At 38.7% G+C, this 20,487-nt stretch overlaps 1 protein-coding gene and 1 pseudogene across 1 annotated transcript; both read right to left on the bottom strand.

Annotated features, from left to right (window-relative positions):
- Positions 1 to 357: 357 nt before the first annotated feature.
- LOC124370517 lies at positions 358 to 10,264 on the bottom strand (annotated as a pseudogene).
- A 4,473-nt stretch (positions 10,265 to 14,737) lies between these two features.
- On the bottom strand, positions 14,738 to 15,808 carry LOC124370516. The gene has a single exon (XM_046828807.1). The coding sequence runs from the start codon at positions 15,806 to 15,808 to the stop codon at positions 14,738 to 14,740; it is 1,071 nt and encodes a 356-aa protein (XP_046684763.1).
- Between the last annotated feature and the right edge of the window lie 4,679 nt (positions 15,809 to 20,487).

Genomic DNA, 20,487 nt, shown 5'->3' with positions numbered 1-20,487 from the left:
TAGGCTATTTGTAGCAGCTAGAGAATTGTCTCAGTCGGATAGGAAGTATAAATCTTTTTACCGAATAACAAAAGATTCGTTTTTTTGGAACTAACAAGACTGGTTTGGTTGGCCCTTCCTTGGAGAAGATGGACACACACACGAGGGAATGTATTCCAGCACAGGAAAGATTAATTATCACTCTGAGGTAAGTTTAATAAGTCAACTTTATTGTTTTTTTAAAATTACATAAGAATAAAAATATCCACATAAGAAAAAAATACATAAGAAATTACCATTGAGTACTTATATTTACATGTTTGAGCTATTAAGACCTTGAGAAAAAGCGTTATAAATATCTGCAGTTTGAATATTTACATCAGACATGTGAGTCAAGTCTATTTGCGACTCTCTTGAGTCGGACATCGTCGGTGAGGTGAGGATGGTGAGGCCTGATGAGGACCGTGGCTGCTGCTGATGGTGTCCCGAGAGACTTATATCATCAATCACTCTCAACACCTGTCGCTTGAAAAGTTTTATTTGCGAATCACTTAATTCTTCTAATTCAGGAATCAAGCTGAGCAGGAACATCTTGATCCCCTGCTGTCGATCAATATTCTGATTGGTATCGGCCTCAAGTTTTGATAGTAGCTTTGCCTTTTTTACCCTAAAGTACTCCGCTACCGTTTGGTCTGCTATGGTCGCAGCACTTTTGGATTTTCTCTTAGGGATTTGAGAAGTAGGCCTATTACTTGATGTTGAACTTGTGGATTGTATTTCCACTGCCTGTTGGGGACTATCTAAAATTGAGGGACACATTTCTGGGGAAAATTGGTCTAACGTCTGTAGGATCGATTTCCAACTGAATGGGGTCATCAATTTTTTTGGGTTTCAGAACCTTCATTTTCAGGAACTGTAGACTGGGTATTGCTGGGTGATGGAGGCAAGTTTCCCGGAGAGGGGGGAGTAACTGTTTTTATGAATGGCAGACAAAACTGCATGGCATTTTCCAAGTAGTATGCCTTTTTCTTCCCCCAAGAACCACTAGGGGAAGGTTTCATTCTTCTAATAAAGACGGTTCGTAGATTTCTCCACTTCTATTTGCAATCTTGCACTGAAACAAAAACAGAGAAAATATTATCAAAAAATAAAATCTTTTCTTTAGGTAAACCCTATTAAAATTTCATAATTTAAATAGGTTTCACCTAACCTATGGTTTTTTTTTTCTGTTGCAGGTATTTGGGAACTGGTGAAACATTTGTGGCAGTGTCCTTATATTTTGCAAGAGGTGAGAAGTACAGTTAAAAAAAATTATCAAGGAAACCTCAGAAGCTATCTGGAACATACTGAGGGATATTTACATGCCTGTTTCCTACTCAAGATTTGTTGAAACACATTGCTGATCGTTTTGAGCTGCTATGGAACCTTCCAAATTGCATTGGAGCACTGGACGGTAAGCACATAAGAATTGAAAAGTTTCCACATACTGGATCTGAAAACTTCAATTACAAGAACTTCCACTCAACTGTACTTTTGGCATGTTGTGATGCAGATGGGCTCTTTACAATTATTGAGCCAGGTTATGCTGGGCGTAACAATGATGGAGGCATTTTCAAAGCAAGCTCAATGAAATTCTTGATGACGCATGATGATAATATCCCCTTTCCATCACCATTGCGGTATGATGAAAAAAACATACCGTTCCCATACTACTTCGTAGGAGACGAAGCTTTCCCACTGACTCGGAACCTTATGAGGCCTTTTTCAGGTAAAACACTGGACAATGTTAAACGGATATTTAACTATAGATTGAGCCGAGGAAGGAAAACCATTGAATGTGTGTTTGGAATGGCAGCAGAAAAGTTTTGCAGTCTTAAACGGGCTAATACGATGTCGTGATTCTTCAACAGTAAATAGCATAGTGAGATCAGCTTGCATCCTACATAACTTTGTTCGTAAGCAGGAAGGAGCTGAGTACAGGCCTCAAGGCTTATCTCAACCTGAAAATCTACGTCAACGTCCGACCGGTATTGAAACAAGAGACTTGGTGGTAAACGATGGATCATCAGCAATTGCTCTGAGGAATTATCTGGCAAATCATTTCCTTTCTGCAAACTTTACCGTGGCAGTGGAAAGCAGCAGTGTAACTACCCTGACTTAAGCTAAAATTACAGAAACTATACAATAGATTTGTGATGGATACAAACAAATTAACGAAAAATGTGGTTATTTATAAACTGATGGTATGATTATCACTTTAGTAATGTTATTAGGTTACTAATTTAATTTATGAAGATTACTGTAAGATTCAACGTAAAACATTCATCCGTTCAAAAATTATTGTGCCTGTAAAATTGAACTTAAAACATTCATCCGTTCAAAAATTATTGTGCCTAACACCGATTTGTACTCAAATTGAATCTAATAAGTAACAATTTCGCTGAAAAAAAATATAAAATAAAACATTTTCTTACCTGTCATATTTACTTCAGTGGCCACTTCTTTCCATGCTTTCTCCGATACATCTTTCCGTGCATAGTCTGGGAGTTTGTAATTGTAAAGTGCTTCATGCTTCTCCACTGCTCCAACTAGCTTAATGTTTTAGTTCTTGGTCACCCATAGTGAAATTAACAATATGCGGCCGTCAAAACACCAACAAAACACCCCGTGATCACGTGTGACTGAAGTCTGCAACGCAACTGCAACCGCGGGCCCACGGTTGCAAGCGACTGGTTTCAGACTGGTTTGAGATCGTCAAAAACCGGTCTCGCCGTGTGCGTCTCCCCACTCTAATACATTGCCGAGGTCACCAAAAAGTTGCGCGCCAAACTGGTTTGCAACTGTAGTTGCAAAGCAGTTGCTCTGTGTGCGCTGGGCCTTAGTGACATTGGTTTTCTGCCGTGTTTCTGAGAACGTATTTCCCATTAATAAACCATGATATCTTGACTGTGAAACTGGAGTAGTAGCATATATCAATACTAACTATTTCTAAAATGATTAGTATAAATAAGATATTGTTATAATACTTTTTAATTTATTTACAGAAGACCATAATTTTCAGCAATGATACTGAATCGTTGAAACACTTACATTTCAGTGTTTGCAAAAGATATACATATTTGGTACATATATTGCACTTTATACATATATTAACTCTGTTGGTATTTTTCTCAAAATTCTAGTTCAAAATGTTCTTGCAAAGATCATAACGAGTTATATATTTCTTTATTTTAAGAAATTATACATATCAAGTGTTGCATAAGTACTCGTTTTCAAAAGTTGTTAAATTGTATATTTCTTTTTGGTTCTCATTACAGATTGAGCAATAACTAGAGTAAAGTTTAGGTTTTCATCCTGAATATATTTTATTTATATCACAAACTAGTTCTCATAATTTAAGCTATTATTAATAACGATGATGTATTTTAGTAGTAGTTTGAACTTTAAATTTGTATCACTAATAAAGACAATTGTATGATAATACTTATAAAAGTTATTACTACTTGTTAAAGTTCTTCAATTTAGCAAAAAAAAGAAAAAAAAATAAGGTATTTTGAGATTTAATCTTGTAAATAGATCTGAACTTTTCTTCATTATCAGCCACATTATGTTCTTAATCTCACTTAAAATTATTAATAGTGTCTAATTCCATACCGTATCGCCTGGATCTATTATTTTAGGAGGTGGGGTTATGGACACATATTATGATAGGGATGAAGACGCCTACCACACGTCTTCTTGTACGCTAGGCGGTGGGAAAATGAAAGAAGCGGACTTAACATTGCCATAGGTCAACTCTAACCGGACTCCATCTCTGAAAGACAGACTTGGAAGAAAGGTAATACAGCCCCGGTGTTGCTCAATCAATTGCTTAAGTACGCGACCTCTTGAAGTGATGTGGAAAGCGGTCCGAAGGAAAAGTGATGCCAGGACCGGTGGGGGTTTTAGTAGGTTCAAGTCCAGAAGCTGACAGAGGAATAAGCTGACAGTGCATTAATCCCCGTCGTCAAAAATCTACTAGAACAGCAAAAACGACTAAAGGAAGTATCATTTATCTAAATACAATATCCTCTGTGTCAAGAATGTCAAAACAAGAATTGCTTAGTATATTGTTTTAAATATATGTGCATGTAACTGTCAAAATAATATATTCAATTTCATTTTACTAATCTTACTTTAGTATATATCTTTATTTTAAATACTGGCACATCTCTATAAAACACAAATTTATCCCAAACAAGCCTGATGATTTAAGCCTCTGATTTATAACAATGAATGTTTTCTCGTCAAATGACAGTAATATTAAAAATAAGTATAACGCTCATGGTTAAGTCATTTTTAAAAAAACTTCACATTTGTAGTGATGTGTGGTGGAAAACACGAATCCTGATAAAAATACATGTCAGCGTAAGTAGGAGTGTATTGTACTGCACTGCGGCTGGCGCTCTTTGGAACTATTACAGACTAGGTAACAAGTAATATCCACTTCTCACACCATCGCATTGTTGATCAGCTAATTTGTGATTCCAAATGGTGTCATAATTTACCATATTTGAATTTTAACTGACAAATATCCGTAGGTAAATGTTTTAACTGTTTGGGAAATCTTCAACAGCAGTAGTGCTATTAGGTTTAAATGTTAAAATTTATTTTGTTTTACACACTATTTAATTTACCAGTAGGGTTTGTTGATAAATTGCGGAATTAACTGAATGTGCATTCCACTGAAAAACGTGTATTTCTTGCACGTTTAAGTGCCGGTAGTAAGTAAAAGTTCATTTAAAAACTATTATATAATTTTAATTGCCTTAATTGTACGTTTTCTACAATTTTATCTGTAAACAGTTATGTTTTTGTTACCTATTTAACAAATTAATTTTGCGTTACACATAACAAATCGTTTTTTCGAATGCCCTTTTTTTGTATTCTACATAGTACTTCTTAAACAGTAAGAGAGCTAAAGTTATGGAACAAACTTTATTCAATTTATCTTGTCAAAAACCATTATAAAAACTGCATTCTTCTCGAAATTCCTCTTTCCAAACTGTCAGGAAATAATCTTTTAACATTGGGTACTAAGTTTTGGGTGAAATATTTGGTTGGCCGTTACTCAGTAAGAAAGTATTTCCGGATCTATATTTATATGAACTTTTTCATAATTTTTTATAGTGCAATAAGACGTTCAGAAATTGTCGGTAATACTACCCGAATCACCCTGCACATTAAAACCTATTGTCCATGTTTAAGTTTTACTGAGTAGTCGGGCAATAGGCTGGACCCTGGCTAGTAAAAAGTAAAAGTAAAGTAAAGAATGTCTTTATTTACCAGGCGAAGTTAGGGCTAAGAAGCCCTCTCTAACACTTATCCTGGGGACCAACGGCTTAAAGGTGACTTCCGAACCACCACCAATGGCCGGGCAGGCGGGCCGCTTGCAAGGACAGGATCGCTCAGCGGTCACCTGTCCAAGCAGCAGCCACGCTCGGCGTTGCTTGATCTGGTTATCTTGCGATAACCGCCGTACCCACTACACTGCGCCATTAGTAACCTATTGCTCAAGATGCTAATACACTTTTATATAATAAATAGTACTTGAACTATGTATAGGATAAACCCTATGTCATGTGTGCTGGGAATTTGATGCAAAGCACAAGTTAGAAACGTTGTTAAATAATAATATGAGCTACTCTTAGCATGCGATTGTAAGCTGATTAATTATGAACTTAGCTAATGTTATTCACCTAGGAATAATCATACTTTGGTGTTCGTCTGAGAACTTAAAAATTTTTTAGAATAAAAATATACAGCGATTAAAAGTTTTTCCGCGTTAGTTATGATTTAATGTTATCTAAAAATTCAAATACCTGTAAATAATATTTTTATAAGTTATACTGAGCTCACGATTACTTCTGTGAGTTATGACGCCCCTGTACAACTAAAGCAGTTTATGTTTTTTTTGACGTCAGTGTATGCTTAATAACTTGCGAGTGAACGTTTACAAAACACAGGACTTACTTCCAAAAACTTCAAACTTTGATATCTAACATTTCCCACGCACGAATATAAAACTGGGATTGAAAACATAGATACATATCTGACAAAAGGCGTTTAAAGTTTAAGTTGTTTACGTTTGACAGAGCTAAGAGCTCCATATCCTCAGTAAAACGATTTATAACGATAGAAGTGAATGCCTAAATCATCGGTAGACTTCCTCTCTTTTCCTTGTACAAAATATTTTTTCCAATCAATATCTTTTAACTGCCCTGCGTGTCCCGCTTTCAAAGTCATGGATCTTATTCTTCATTTTACTGCTGAAACTTATCTCTTATTATTTAAACGCACTAACTAAATGGCATGCCATATGACATTTATAATATAATCTTAAATTAGAAGATATCTTAAAGGTTTCCACAAATTTCCATGAAATACAATTAAACATTACTAACACATTAAAAATGACAAGCTTGATAAGACTCTCCTGTTAAAAACTAGACATCTTACTAAAACCAAGTCCTCTCTGTGTAATTGGGAGCCATAAAAGATCACGCGCTAGTTCAGAGCACTCCAGACAACAATCTTTACTGTGACACGTGGGTTTAATTTTGATATAATCAGTTTTACACAAACAGTGTGATTACAGACATTCTCGCACTGTATATTTTGAAAACAAAGCTCCTTTAACAAAACAATTATATCGCATAATTGTATGCATGTTTTATCACTTAAACGCAATATTTCAAAAGTCCCATTTGTTCGATGTTTTACAGTACAGACTAAACAACTAGTTTGTATAATCGCAGTGTTACCTCTTAAACAAAGAAATATTATCTGTTAAACTGATATTTGTTTCGTGTACTACTGTGATGTGAAAACAAACGTTAATTTCAATGCTAATATTTACCTTTCCAGTTACATTAAAATGAGATTTATTATTTCGTATTTCTTTGTATACGCGTGCAGTATATGATTTTGTAAATACGTATGACATTTCAACTAGTCTGTTAAGATTTTATCAAAATTAAAGCATTAGTACCTTAGACTACCAAGCAAATATAAGTAATAAATATAGTTAGTAAAATTACAAGTAGTCGTACATATGTATTATTTATTTATGTAGTATATGTAGTCGTACTATCTATTTATAAATTATGTCGCACTGAAATTTAATTACATTACAATACTTAAATACTTGATATGAATATAATATTTCTAGAGTGTTTATTACAAGCAATTGTACTTTTTATTGACAAGACTGGTTTTGTCATGAAAACTAAATTAATTGGGCATTCAGAACAGTGAAAATCCCTGCCTTCAAAATAAAACTTCTTATCTGCGACGAACAGAACGACAATAAAAATACAATGTTATAGGATTGTTTATATTTAAGGTAATTATGAATATATAAAATTGTTGGGTACTATACAAATATATTATTACCACTAATAAACAGTATTTTTTATTTCTAATCCACTTTGGAATGACCATAATTTAAAATAAAGTACCGAATACATTACTTAATGAAAATAAATAACAAGAAAAAAACTGTAATAGTAGAACAAACATTGAGCCTGTGATTTAATAAAAATAAACTGGCGTTTCTTAAGTCTCATAGTTCAATTTACAAAATAAACTGTATGATATAACTTAGCAGAAGATAGAATTTACAAATCTGAGGGATATTTAATATAGCAAATTTCAGGTTATATTTCCTAATATTTTAGAAAATTTTTGAATTTAAGGAAAATGCTAGCTAGTCTATTTCAAAGCGAGCCTTGAATATATATATATATGTCCTTTATAGACCCAGAAACTGCTTGACCGATTATTATTAAAATTTATTTGTATGTATTTTTCAACGTAGGTTTATAGGATATGCCTATTGATGAAACTCACTACTGATACCATTCGTTGCTGCAAAGTATAAAAGTTGTTAAAGCGCCTGCAAATTATAAACTGTAATTATTAGATGGTTACGTAATGAAAATGACATCATTTTGGATAATGTACGTTAATAAAAAAATAAGAATTAAACACATTCTGGTTTTGAATCATTTAGTAAAAACTTTTGCTCTGGAATACTGTTTGTAAATATCTTGTATTTAAATATTATCATCGGTTGGCCTACACATTGGTGGTAAATATATCATTAATGAGTGACTACAAGTACTGACCTAGTTGTACAATTTTATTACAGTATCATATAAAGCTGTACATTCTTGTTTTAAGTAAGACTAGTAATGATACAATTTCTGACTGTTAAAAACTAAAAACTTAGGAATAGTGTTACGAAATCAGAAAATATTATTTGTTTTGTGTATAGTCTAAAACACTAGAAATGAATTCTCAGAAAATGAAGTAGTAACAGAAATTTTAGATGATGACACGAACAATACGATTGCAAGTATTGTTGATATGATGGAAGATATGACAATATTTTTATTATCTGTCCAGATTTATAGTTAGGAGTACAAAAACAATTATTGTGAAGTATTATGTATTCTGCTGTTATATACCAATGATATTTTGAGCAGGTACACCCAGTCTACAGACAGTGTGAAAGTAATAATGTTAGAGTATCTGTAGATAAAAGTCATTAAACTGATTTATAGTATGTTATGTACCAGACCAAACACTTTGGAAAACTCAGCACAAAGCACATGGTTACAACTATGTGTACGTATTAAAGGGCAATTGTTAAAATTACATGTTACTAACAATAGTTTTGGCCAAAACAGTTATAAATTCTTATTCGCCTAGTTGGGAATGTTTTCCTTAAAAATGCGTTTTATCATTTAGCATAGGAAGAATTCACCTGATAAATTTTTCAAAGTTAGGTTTTTGTTAGAAATATACTTAAGTTTGTTTTATTTATCAATGAAGAATCTTGTCTTACTGTCTGAGAAATAAACAGGATTATTAAATATAAATCTAGAATATTCTTTCTCACCTTCGCCGCTGGAAAATAATGAAAGTACTACTTCTAACATAACTGAACGAACACGAGAAACGAAGACGATCACAACGTACAAGTACTGATGGTGCAGTTCGTCTTTCACGTCTAGTGGATGATAGTGTGTCTAGACGGCTTGTCAGAAGCTCTGCCTCTCCGTTATATCTCCAGAAGTCTTATAATATAATGGGTTCAACTGGTAGGTATAAACCCAGGCAGAATTTAACCAACCCTGAGGAATAATTTTGTGTTACAAACCGTAAAATTAATGGTGCGTTTATAGATCTGTAAAGAATTAATATCAATTTCCAGTAAAACAATGTATTAAACTATATTAGACTAATATTTATTTAGTAACAGGTTTATTATAAAAAAATTTCGCTGCTACAAGTATATAAATGTACTTTCGTGTTTTTAGTTTGTTTTAAAACAATTTTAAAAGAAATATTTAAAATTATTTAGAATAGAGTTTTACTCTGAATAGCGCAGCTCTCACAAATCTGGTTTAATTAAACGCCTGGATACGAGAGATTGGTTTAAGCTCAGCGTTAATTTGTTCTTCCCTGTTTATATATTTTAAGCGTCTGGAAATAATTGGCATTTTCCATTTGTACGTTTATAATGAAAACCTTGTTTTGATATAAGTAGAAGAAAATAATTTCTATTTATATTAGTATTCCAAGACTCTGCATTTTACTTATACATTTCTCTAGAAAAAGAAACCTGGGGAAACCACTAGTTGAAACCGTTAACTATTAATTATTATGTAGCTATAGAATTCACAAAATATGATATATGGATTAGTAAATAGTCCAACCCCTAATTATTGTTCCTATATTATCAAAATTATGATAAATTTCTGAATGGGAAGTAGAGTAACCCGGAGGATAGCCCCGCGCTCTGATTGGTCGAGAGCAGGTCACGTGATCCAAGATGGCGGCTAAGCCCCGCCCCCTGACGTCACTCCCCACACGCTGACGGGGAAAAAATCCCTCAAATGCGGGAAAAATCCCCCACGCGCGGGAAAAAATCCCTCAAATGGCGGGAACCAAAAAAAAAGTGGCGGGAAAATCAAATACTTACATAGAAAAAAACTTTTTTATTTTAAAAATTTTAAGAAAAAAACAATGGCATCCTCCCGTGGATGATCACCCGACAGATTGGACAACGTAAGAGCCTATGGGCACATTGTGGGCACAGAGTGTGTCCACAAGGCCTCAACCCTACCGTCGGCAATCTGTCCATACAGACACAGCAGCGAACGTGCCTAGCCGGGGGCGACGGTTCCGGTTCCTCAGGGTCGATGTCGTAGGGATCCCTCGAGGCCGCCGACTCCATGCTCTCGCCGATGCCGATGAGCAGACCCTCCAACGACGAGCGCACTTCCCTCCAAAGCGCGTACGCTATCACGAGGCTCTGGTCACGGGGCGTCCTCGTCGAGAAGATGGTCGACGAGCCAGAGCATATCCCTGAGCTCGGCCCTCAGGGTGGACATCGCAACCAACGCCCCCACAGTGCACGCCACGGGAGCGTGCGCCGGCGAAACAAATACTTGAAGGAAATGGTCCAGCACCAGTTCCCGTAACCTCTGCCGTGCCACATCTACTCCTGATGCAGCTGTAGGAGGCTGAAAAGCAAGTAAGGTATCACCACTACCACTAATACTACTTACTACTACTACTACCACTACTACCGGTGGACACTTACCCTTCTACAAGCGCCGGTTCGACCCGTTGAGGTAGAGGGTTGGGTCGTGGGCCCAGCAGAGGACCGGGACGTCGAGGGGACCGGGGCGACGGTCGCTACGTTGGACCCACCAGAGGACCGGGACGTCGAGGGGGCCTGGGCCGGGGCGATACTTATCCTCGGAAGTCGCCGCGGCCGAGGAAGCGGCATCGTCTGGAGAGGGAGCCTGCGGGCTGCGGCCCGGGGCGGTGATGGAGACGGTGGTAGAGGCATACCCGTGATGGCAGCCTCCAACACTTCCCAGGGTCCCAGCAGAAGGTCCTCAACCGCTGTGTCATTGAGAGGCCTCTGCCTTGGCCTCGGTCCAAAAGCCCACGGGTCAGGAGACTGCAAAAAAAAAACAAACCGTAGGAAAATAGCAAAAAAACACGAGACGGACAAAACAAGGAAGCCAATTGTACTTACACCGGGTATTAGGTTCTCCACGGTGGCATCCGAGTCATACTCCTGGAAAGAAAAAACAATTCAGCCCGTAACGCAAACAAACACGCATACAAACACAAAACCAACACAAGCGCACACGTACCTCCACACTGTCATCAGGGTCAGGCGACAATGGGGAGTCCTGGACCTCGGGGTGGGGATCGGGCCGGGGGTCATCGTCGTTGCCCTTCAAAAAACAAAAACAAATTGTACCCAATCGGAAAAAACGGAATCTAATTATTAATTCTATAATAGTAATAATAACATTACCACCAATCGAGGGGCTTTCCGCGGGAGGCGGTCCGTCGTCGTCACCAGCAACGAGGGGTGCTGCAACGACAAGAAGGCCCACCAGTATCAGCATCAAGCGAGTGTAGCCGACTCCGGGAGGCAGGCGTGCTCTGCAGAGAATCGCTATCAAGGCCGTAGACACAGTCATAACTCCCACGGGAAAAACGCCAACACAAGGTGCCTGCAACTGTACATGATTGCACAATGCTGGATACATTCGCAGCAGTCGCTTATATGCAAGCGCAGCGTACCCCCCACCACACGTGCGTTTGTCCTTGTTGCAACGTGACCCAAGTTTCCACACCACCCAAGGGGTAGGGTCCCGGCGCGTTAGGAGATTTTTTTACGTGGCTCCTTCCCCAGTAGGCCTATCCACGTGTGTGTAAAGAGCCCCAACCATCGCTCTTTACGGTGGTAGCCACTCCATAACAAACTTGCTACCTCCCAACATATTTTTTTTTTATTTTACAACTTTTGTATTTTTTTTTTTTGTAATCCTTGCTAGTGTAACAAGCCGCTTTACTCGGAGAAGCCTTTCAATGCAACCCGTAAAACACTCGCAAAGAAACATTTTGTTTTTTAGTATATTTTTTTACATATCTTTTTTTTAGCAACTAGAGCGAGGCTCGTACCCCTGGACTTACGGAGGTTAGGCCTGCCATAGAGGTATCCAAACACACACCACACACAACCGCCCCCGGACTTACGGAGTTTAGGCCTGCCGTAAGAGCAGTTGAAAACCCCAGGACTTACAGGTTTTACGCCAGCCTTAGGGGCTTGCCACTCACTCACCCCGCCCTAGAGCCTTCTTTAAAGCACAAGCATATGTACAGTCACTATTATGTTGAGGTAAAATACATTGAGCATCGGAAACAATAGCCTCCTTACTATCTACAATATTCCTATCAACTACGTTATCGTGAAAACGAGACAAAAAGCGAACTTTTTCTAACCCTGTAGTATATACAGTAGCGAAGGGTTTACAGAGAGCGCGGACGATATCTTCGTCAAAAGGGATCCCTCCGTCATTCCAATTAATATGATGAAAGTGACGCACCAACCAACGGGCGGTTCTAGCCGCTTTTGAATCTAATTCGGTTACGCTGTACGGGGGTTTGAACACTATGTGTGAGCGAAACAGATGACTGACTACAACAAACTCCTTCACAATAAACCGGTTCTCATTATCCTTGAATGCATGAAACTCCACTATCGCTTCCATTTGGCCAACGTTTAAAAAGGTCAACTTCCTGGACCAGTCTGCAAAGTACGGGACTAGGGATGTCGTTATACTCCACGTCCTCCTCCTCCTTCTCGCCAGCCAGTAGACACCGAACAACACTCTTAGCTGACACCTCGATGGAAAAGAGATCCCGTAGTGCGATGTAGACCGACGGGAGGTTGTTAACGAACTGAACCCACTCGGTCTTGTTAAGCGTTAAAGAACGTTCCCCGTCATAGAGATACGCATGCATTTGACCAAAGACGTTCGAAACCCTGACATCCTCCCCACTGTCCACCTTGATATTCAACCTCTGCGAGGTCTCCAAAGCCTGAGTGATACAGTTGAAATTCGGAGCAAACTGATTAAATACATCGTGCGACCAGTAAACGCTCCCCTTCTTACCATGGAATAGCACCCCGAGAGAATCGCCTCTGTCTTTAAACAACCCCACAATTACACACTTTGATAGATCGCTACCTAAAAAGTAAACCGACTTTAGGAAAATACCCGTTAACGAATTTATGCGTTCCTTACGCCTGGGAACCTTCGCAGGTTCCACGTCCATCACTGAAGCCTGCATGGTACCGTCTGACCGTAACCCCTCACACTACCCCTTATATACCACCCAATTTAGACCAATCAGCGACGTGCTTATTTCGACCAATGGAAAGCAGCAAATTAACGAAGTAAGGGTTCCGTTTCCGCGTCTACCTCCTCTTCCTCCTCCTCCTCCTCCTCTTCGTCAGAGTCAAAGTCTGAATCGTATTCTGAGGAAAACCTAACCCTAATTTGGTCGTAGTCCTTCACATCGTATATATCGGCATTGGAAGAAAACTTGTAGCAATTAATGTGGCCTTTTTTTAATAATTTCCCGTTTTTGTAAAAGTAAACAGTTACAAAACGCTTCGACGCCCATTTTGAATGTCACCGAGTGGATGAGAGCTAATGAATTCCAGCACCCAACGAAGTCCAGGTCCCGTCTGACCGTAGCCCCTCACACTACTCCCTTATATACCCAATTTAGACCAATCAGCGACGTGCTTATTTTGACCAATAAGAGGGCTAGGAAATACGGTTAGATTTAAATTTTCTAATTGTAACGGACCTCGTATGTGTAATCGCTACAATACATGCAGAACTCTAAATCATCCTCAACAGTGTGTTGTAGATACGCCAACACGAAACCGTCAAAGGCGGGAAAATCCTTGACGTAAAAATATTTTAGAGTGGAACAGATGCCACTCTTTCACATTAATGCTTAGTTCACCAACAGAGCTACCCTCTTTCTTGAATATTACATTAGCAAAATCCTCAAGAACAGTCTCCTCGTATCCTTCGCTAACAGGTTCATATCTCTCAAATATGATTCTAAATGCATCAAACTCTGGGAGTTTGCTTACATCGTAATCATCTCCGTAATCAGACTCGCCCTCTTCTACATCTAACTTATTAGTGCTAACAGTTACGTTATCTTTAAGCAGTTGAAGAGTTATGGTACACTGGTTAGGCCCCTCCCGGTCAGACATGATTGAGCTAATGAAGTCTAGCATCAGGAACCCTCAATTTATACAATTACCCCCACCCTAACAATACTGTGTTGCGTTATCACGGAAGGGTTCAAGTAGAGCCTGTAATCTCGAAAGAAACGGGTCGTACATACCAACTAACTGATCCAAAATCGTAATCGAACCCCCAATGTATGAATCCATATAGTAGCACCCACAAGTGTCAGGACCTGACGTAGCCTCGGGTCGTGACCACACGCATTCCTTGAAATGGTCGTAATTATAAGGGTCACTGGGTACTCTAACTGTAGGTCTAAATTGAGCAAAGAGTCTTCGCATACCCTCGACCTTGCAGAGTAGTTCGGTCTTTAATTTTAGGTATCGGATCGCATCGAGCGAGTCAGGCTCGTTTAGAAAACTGTTTAGCTCCTCCATGACACAGAATGAGACACACGTACAAAATTCAGCTATTTATAAGAGTTCCCCCACCACCACCACAGCTCCTACATTATACGTTGTACCGAACCGGTGAGCACTGTGTACGCCATGTGGGAGTCATGCAGTAGGAGACAGTATGCAGCTGTGTTTGGCGGGAAATTCTCCTTAGCTTCAAATTCCAACCTAAACATCTACAGGTCCCGACTTGATCGAATCGTTCTGCTTGGAACAATCAATCACGTACAGAGGCACATGAGACGTGAATGTTTTAAAGTCAACCAGTGGAGACCCTGGTTTTTGATAGTACGAACTTTGGAATCGTGTGTACATGTCGTAAAATATACAGAGATCGCCGTGGACATTGTCGTAAGGGTAGTACTGTGAATTCAGATAAAGTTTAACATTCGTAAGGGCACAACGGTCAAAAGTAGAGGCGTCCTTTCTTAGGTCGTTCTTTCTACCGGTCTGAAAGGCCAGCACCACGTACCGAGGCTTTTCAATTTGCGAACTCGTTTTTATTGTCCAGCTCTGTCGAGTCGTTTGCGGTAGTGAAGGATATTCGTGAAGTTCCCAGGACCGAAACGGTAGGTGAATCAAAGTGTCTTTCTCAATCACGCGCAATAATTTCAATTTGTAACTATCTGACACTGTAACATGTGGTACACGCCACTCGAGCGACGTAATCTGAAAGTCGAGGTTTGACGCGTCCGGTGAGATAACGGCGTTGACATCCGTAGCTGACCTCAAGAGAACAAGCTCTTGCTTAACATTCGCAACAATTCTCTTGTAATCCTCGGCAAAACCCATCAAAAGTTTCAGAGGCACCGAATATGTAAATTCACCGGCCTCACTTGTCGTATTGGGACCGAGCCAGCACGCGTTTACGAGACACTTTTGCTCTTCATCCCTAATGGAGAGTAGTCCTTTTATAGTACTCGTTATACCTACATTTTTCGTCCTGTCAACCTCTATACCGCCTATCTCGTACCTTACATCGTCGAATAAAAATGCGATGGCATTGTTTATTAGTGAGATACTGGCTTCACTCCCGTCAGCTTTCTTAGCACTCACTTTACCAGTGATGTGTATACTGCTTTCGAACGGTGCCGTAATTATATCCTGTTGACTTATCGGAATTCTGATTTCGTCGTTGTTCTTCAGAGTTGACGAGGCGTAAGGCTTATGAGAGTGAAACTCCCAACCTGTAACAACTTCATCATACTCTGCGGCCGACTCTATTGCCAGTAGCGCCATATTTGAACCCCAGTGACGCTAGAAACCGAATGTTTCGCGATGTTAACACTACCGTCTTCCGGTGTTTACTGGCCAATGCCTGAGCAGACACTTCTCTAAATACTAGACCCATTGCCGCTTCCTAATGTGCAAGCGTTGTAACGTTTATGTTTTAGGGACCTCATTTTCGGAAGTTGGATTGATCACCCAACTAGACATTTCCACTGCGGAAGCTAGCCCGCAAAGTTGGCCGATGCATTCCCTAAAACTGAGCGTGCAGTATTTGCCTATCTAAGTTATGTTGGGCGCTGAGAAATTGCCGTAAGCGCTGTTGCCTAGCCAGAGCCGCCACTTTGGACCTTAGACCGGTGCGCCGGCAAGTTTAATCCTGAGCGGGTGATATGGCATTGTCTCGACAATTAGGCTTGTTTTGGATGAGCTGCCGACCTGTTCACTTGGATTGTGGAAGCCCTCTTCACGTCGTGGATTTTCAGCATTTACTTCAGGAAAAATTTGCTTAGAGGTAAGGCAGACCGTCATTTTCTATAATTCAAATCTTTGTCAAAAGCAATATTTAAAAGCGTCAAAATTTAAATCATTATTAGACTTTTGCAATCATTAAAATAGGTTCTCTTTATTCATGCTTGGACAATCCTAAGTAAGGCACATGGCATATAAGAACGATGTTTAATGTATGATTACTTATTTTACAAGTAATTAGGGTTTCGTTTATTGTGTTGTCAATATTTTATGTTGTGTGATAAACTGCCCAATTTGTATTTTATTGGGAAAGAGCTGAATATGAAAATAGTACTGTCTGTTTAATGTGTATAGCGATATAAAATTCACTCATATAAATCTAACTGTAGCTTAAAATGAATACGAGCCAATTATGCAATATTAATTTTGAAGGAAGAAACTTGGAGTAGAGTTTAGGGTAGTTAAAATCTGTTTCAGTAATATTGTGTAGCTATAAAATGTCTAATGTTAAAGTAAATGTATATATATAAAAAAAAAAATCAAGTACGTTCTTGTTTGTGAATATAAATGTCTCATTTGTTTTGTATGTTTAAAGAACGGTGTAATTTGTAAAATGTAAATTTGTCAATTTTGAGACAACGATTGTGGTTTGTACACAATTGTTCGATGACAATGAATATTGCAGTAACCTTATTGAATATTGCCAGTAACTTGATTTTATTTGTGCCACAGAATATGAGTGTTGTTATCAGTATATAATATTTAATTATTGCCCACTATTTACAGAGCCAAATTTATTAATGTTTTCATATCTCTGATATATCTCGTAGTAATGATTTTAAATGACAATTAATGATTTTGTTTACTAAAGTTCTATGACAATTAATGATTTTGTTTAGTAAAGTTCTAATGTGTCTAAATAATAACCTTATTTTCGTACTTGTGATTTTGTACAAACTGTCCAATAATAGATTATCATTTATCTTTTACATGTTATTTTGTGAGCTCGTGAGTTATGATGCAGTTAAGCTGCACAAGTATTATTTCATAGAAAAGGATTAAAATGTTTTGAAGTAACTGAAACAATATATATATCGATATTATGAAGTTTAGAATTATATGTAAATAAATGTAAACAGTAACAGTTTTAAAGATTAAATTCAGGTTTTAATTAAATGAATCCCAATTATTAAAAATATAAATAATATTATAACATTAAACATATAAAAAAAATAATGCTTTAGTAAATAAATTTATTAAAATGTTTAATATGAATCTGCAAAATATTTGTTTTATACCATTGTAGTTAATTATGTAGTTTAATTATTTGCCTACCAAAAATACTATATATTATTGAATATGTAGGGCTTTTCTTTACGTTCCGGACATCGTCAAGCGAACGGAACGGTTGGTTGACAGCCACAGCCATCAGCATCACGTCGCATCGCCGCTACCGCGTCGTCGCCGCTGACCGGTGGCCGTGGTGACATTGGCCCTCCCCGCCCCGCACCGCACTGCCACTGCCGTGTGCCTACTCACTGGGACTTCTATTCACTCACCGTATCGCCTGTCATGAACCGATAAGTGATAGAATAGTCATTCTTTTTCACTTGGTGAACTTGAATAAATATTATTTTGGATTTGGCTGGCCAGCACGGACTTAGACTGTGATAGTCAAAGTTAAATACAACGATTCTATTTCATATTGGTGCGGTTATGAGACTTCTGGACATTTCAGGGGACATTTCTGGACTCTGCCAGTGATACAATTCGTCGCTTCATTTGTCAATTATGTTAGTTATTAAATGTCTCACTGTTCATTTAAATGTTTAATGTTTGTTTTCATGAGTACTCTTTTCAGCGGTGGCCACCTGCTTTGCTGTTTATTCTCATAATTGAATATTTATTATAGCTATTAAGTATTGATTATTGATCATTGTGATATATTTTTATTATTGTCCGCCATGGTGATTTCTGATATATATTTTGGGGATTTATCATACTTTATTGAAATTAATTGTTGTGAATACTTGTGAATTAGAACTAAGGTCACTGATTAAGAATATTTACTTCCTCTCATTGAGTTTATTAGAAAGTTGAACTGATACTTATCAGGTTGATGAGCTGAATATGTTTCTGTCTTTTTTTTTTGAGTTTTGAAATGGGCTCTTAATTTGATCATGTTTAAATAAATCCAAAATTTTCTGATATATATACAGTATTTAATTTTCCTTGATAATTTAGTGATAGTTTTGTAGAATTTAAAAATATAACAAGCACAATTAGATTAAATAAATTGATATATGCCAATTAAATTTAAATAATTTTGCTGTGTAACTTAGAGTCCCCTCAGGACTTGATTACAATTAGTTATCAGCACTTCATACTTAAGGATGGAGTTGTGCCGAGATACACAAACATAGTGGTTTAGTAAAATTTGAGTTTATCAAGGTGAAATAACTTTAGATGCTATTAGTGGATTTCCAGGAAACAGTTTATTATTGGGGTTCATATCATAGCTTGTGAACCGAGCATGAATAAATGTTAGGGCTTTGGGTCTGCCTTACTGTGTGCTTTTGGAAGGGTTTCTTCCCCGTCGTTACCCTCAGCAACCTTACCAACGGGGTGGCGCCCATTAAACAAATAATTTTCAACAACAACTTGAAGAACACAGTTAGGTTAGAGCCTTAGCACCTGGGACTAGGAGTTCTGCGCACAAGTATTATCAGAACCTACCCTTCTCCCTGAGTCTGAGTCGGAGCAATGTTGCCTCATGCTTTTGTGGCATGGCAGCGTAACGAGACGGGTTCGTTTCTAAAGTTGATTAAATCGCCGTTTTGGTCTCTGAGAGAGACCTCTATATTGTTCACCCTGCGGACGTTCACCGGTAAATAGATGACAGTGCTCGGTTTCTCAACTATTTTATACCCGGGAGCCACATCGGGGTAGAACTCGTGCAACACGTGTCCTTCCATACCGTTTTGAAAGGAACCGCGTGCAATGTTGCACTCGACACGTATCGTGTTTACCGCCATAATACTGACGGGGAGGTCGGACATGTGGATCTTATGAGGCTCCAGTTCCTTAGCGGTGAAACCAAGTACTGAGGCTACCGAATTTGGCTTTTCAAAATGTATCGCTTCACTGCACGATACTTCGGACTTTAGCGTGTTATTGTTTGCCTTAAGACTGAACGTCACACTTCCGTCAATGTGCGACTTGATATATTCTTCTATGTTTTCAATTTCATACGACCCCTCGTCTATCACTATTTCTTTGTCGACTCCGTAGTGGAACATGTCATTCACACCTCTTTCAATGTTTGGTATCGTATAGTACGTCGAGAGATCAATTAGACCAATCTCGTACTCTCCATCGCTCAAATCCATTGGTGGAAAGACCTCGCAAGATACGTGCGGAGCAGCTCCGTTAAGTGAAAACATTACGCGCCAGAAACTTTAAACACAAGTGACCGCAGACTACTGAGTCCTCAGACTGTTTACGCTCATAGTTATACTGTACGCTCACCCCTGATCCAAAGTAGGATACGAGTTCTACCGGCGGTCTCAGATTTCCAAAGCTGTCAAAGTAGTACACTCTGTCTCCGAGTTTCTTATAACAGACCCAGTGCGTACCTTCACCGTGGGAACTGTCCAGGTTAACTATGGCCGACTCGTACTGCCGCGGGGTCTTGGGCAGTGTGTCCCTCATGTAGACACCTCGAAAGTTTGGAATATTGAGTAACCTCGCATAACGGATCAATTCGTGGTTTGTTAGAGGTTTTATCGGTATCGAGATTGTTGTTTTTTTTTACAATACCTCTTCTTTTTTCTCACCCCACCACCTCCCCTCTTTGGATACGGTTTCAGGTAGAGCCCTCTGCCCTTAGGTTTACCCCTCCCTCGCTTTGTCTTTGGTTTTTTCTTTCTCCCACCCCCAAACGCTGTTTTAGCTTTCATTGCTGCCGTCACTGCTAAGGCCGCGGCCCTTTCTCCTACACTAGCGTCTCCCGATTTCACCCTTTGCCAAGCTCTTTCGGCCAATTCCTTATCGGCCTCTCGCCGGTGTTCTAAATCCGTGTATTTCGAGTACGCTATATCGTGGAGCTTACAGGCAGAATCGAGTTTGTTAATACCCCTATCACCCCTTGCCAATCTCACCCCTAATCTCGTACCTGGTCCACAGTACTGATAGCCGCCGGGAAGGTGTAATTCGACAGG

The sequence above is a fragment of the Homalodisca vitripennis genome, unplaced genomic scaffold (assembly GCF_021130785.1).
Source record: "Homalodisca vitripennis isolate AUS2020 unplaced genomic scaffold, UT_GWSS_2.1 ScUCBcl_238;HRSCAF=1735, whole genome shotgun sequence".
NCBI classification, from domain to species: Eukaryota; Metazoa; Arthropoda; class Insecta; order Hemiptera; family Cicadellidae; genus Homalodisca; species Homalodisca vitripennis.
This window is presented reverse-complemented; position numbering and strand designations above follow the sequence as displayed.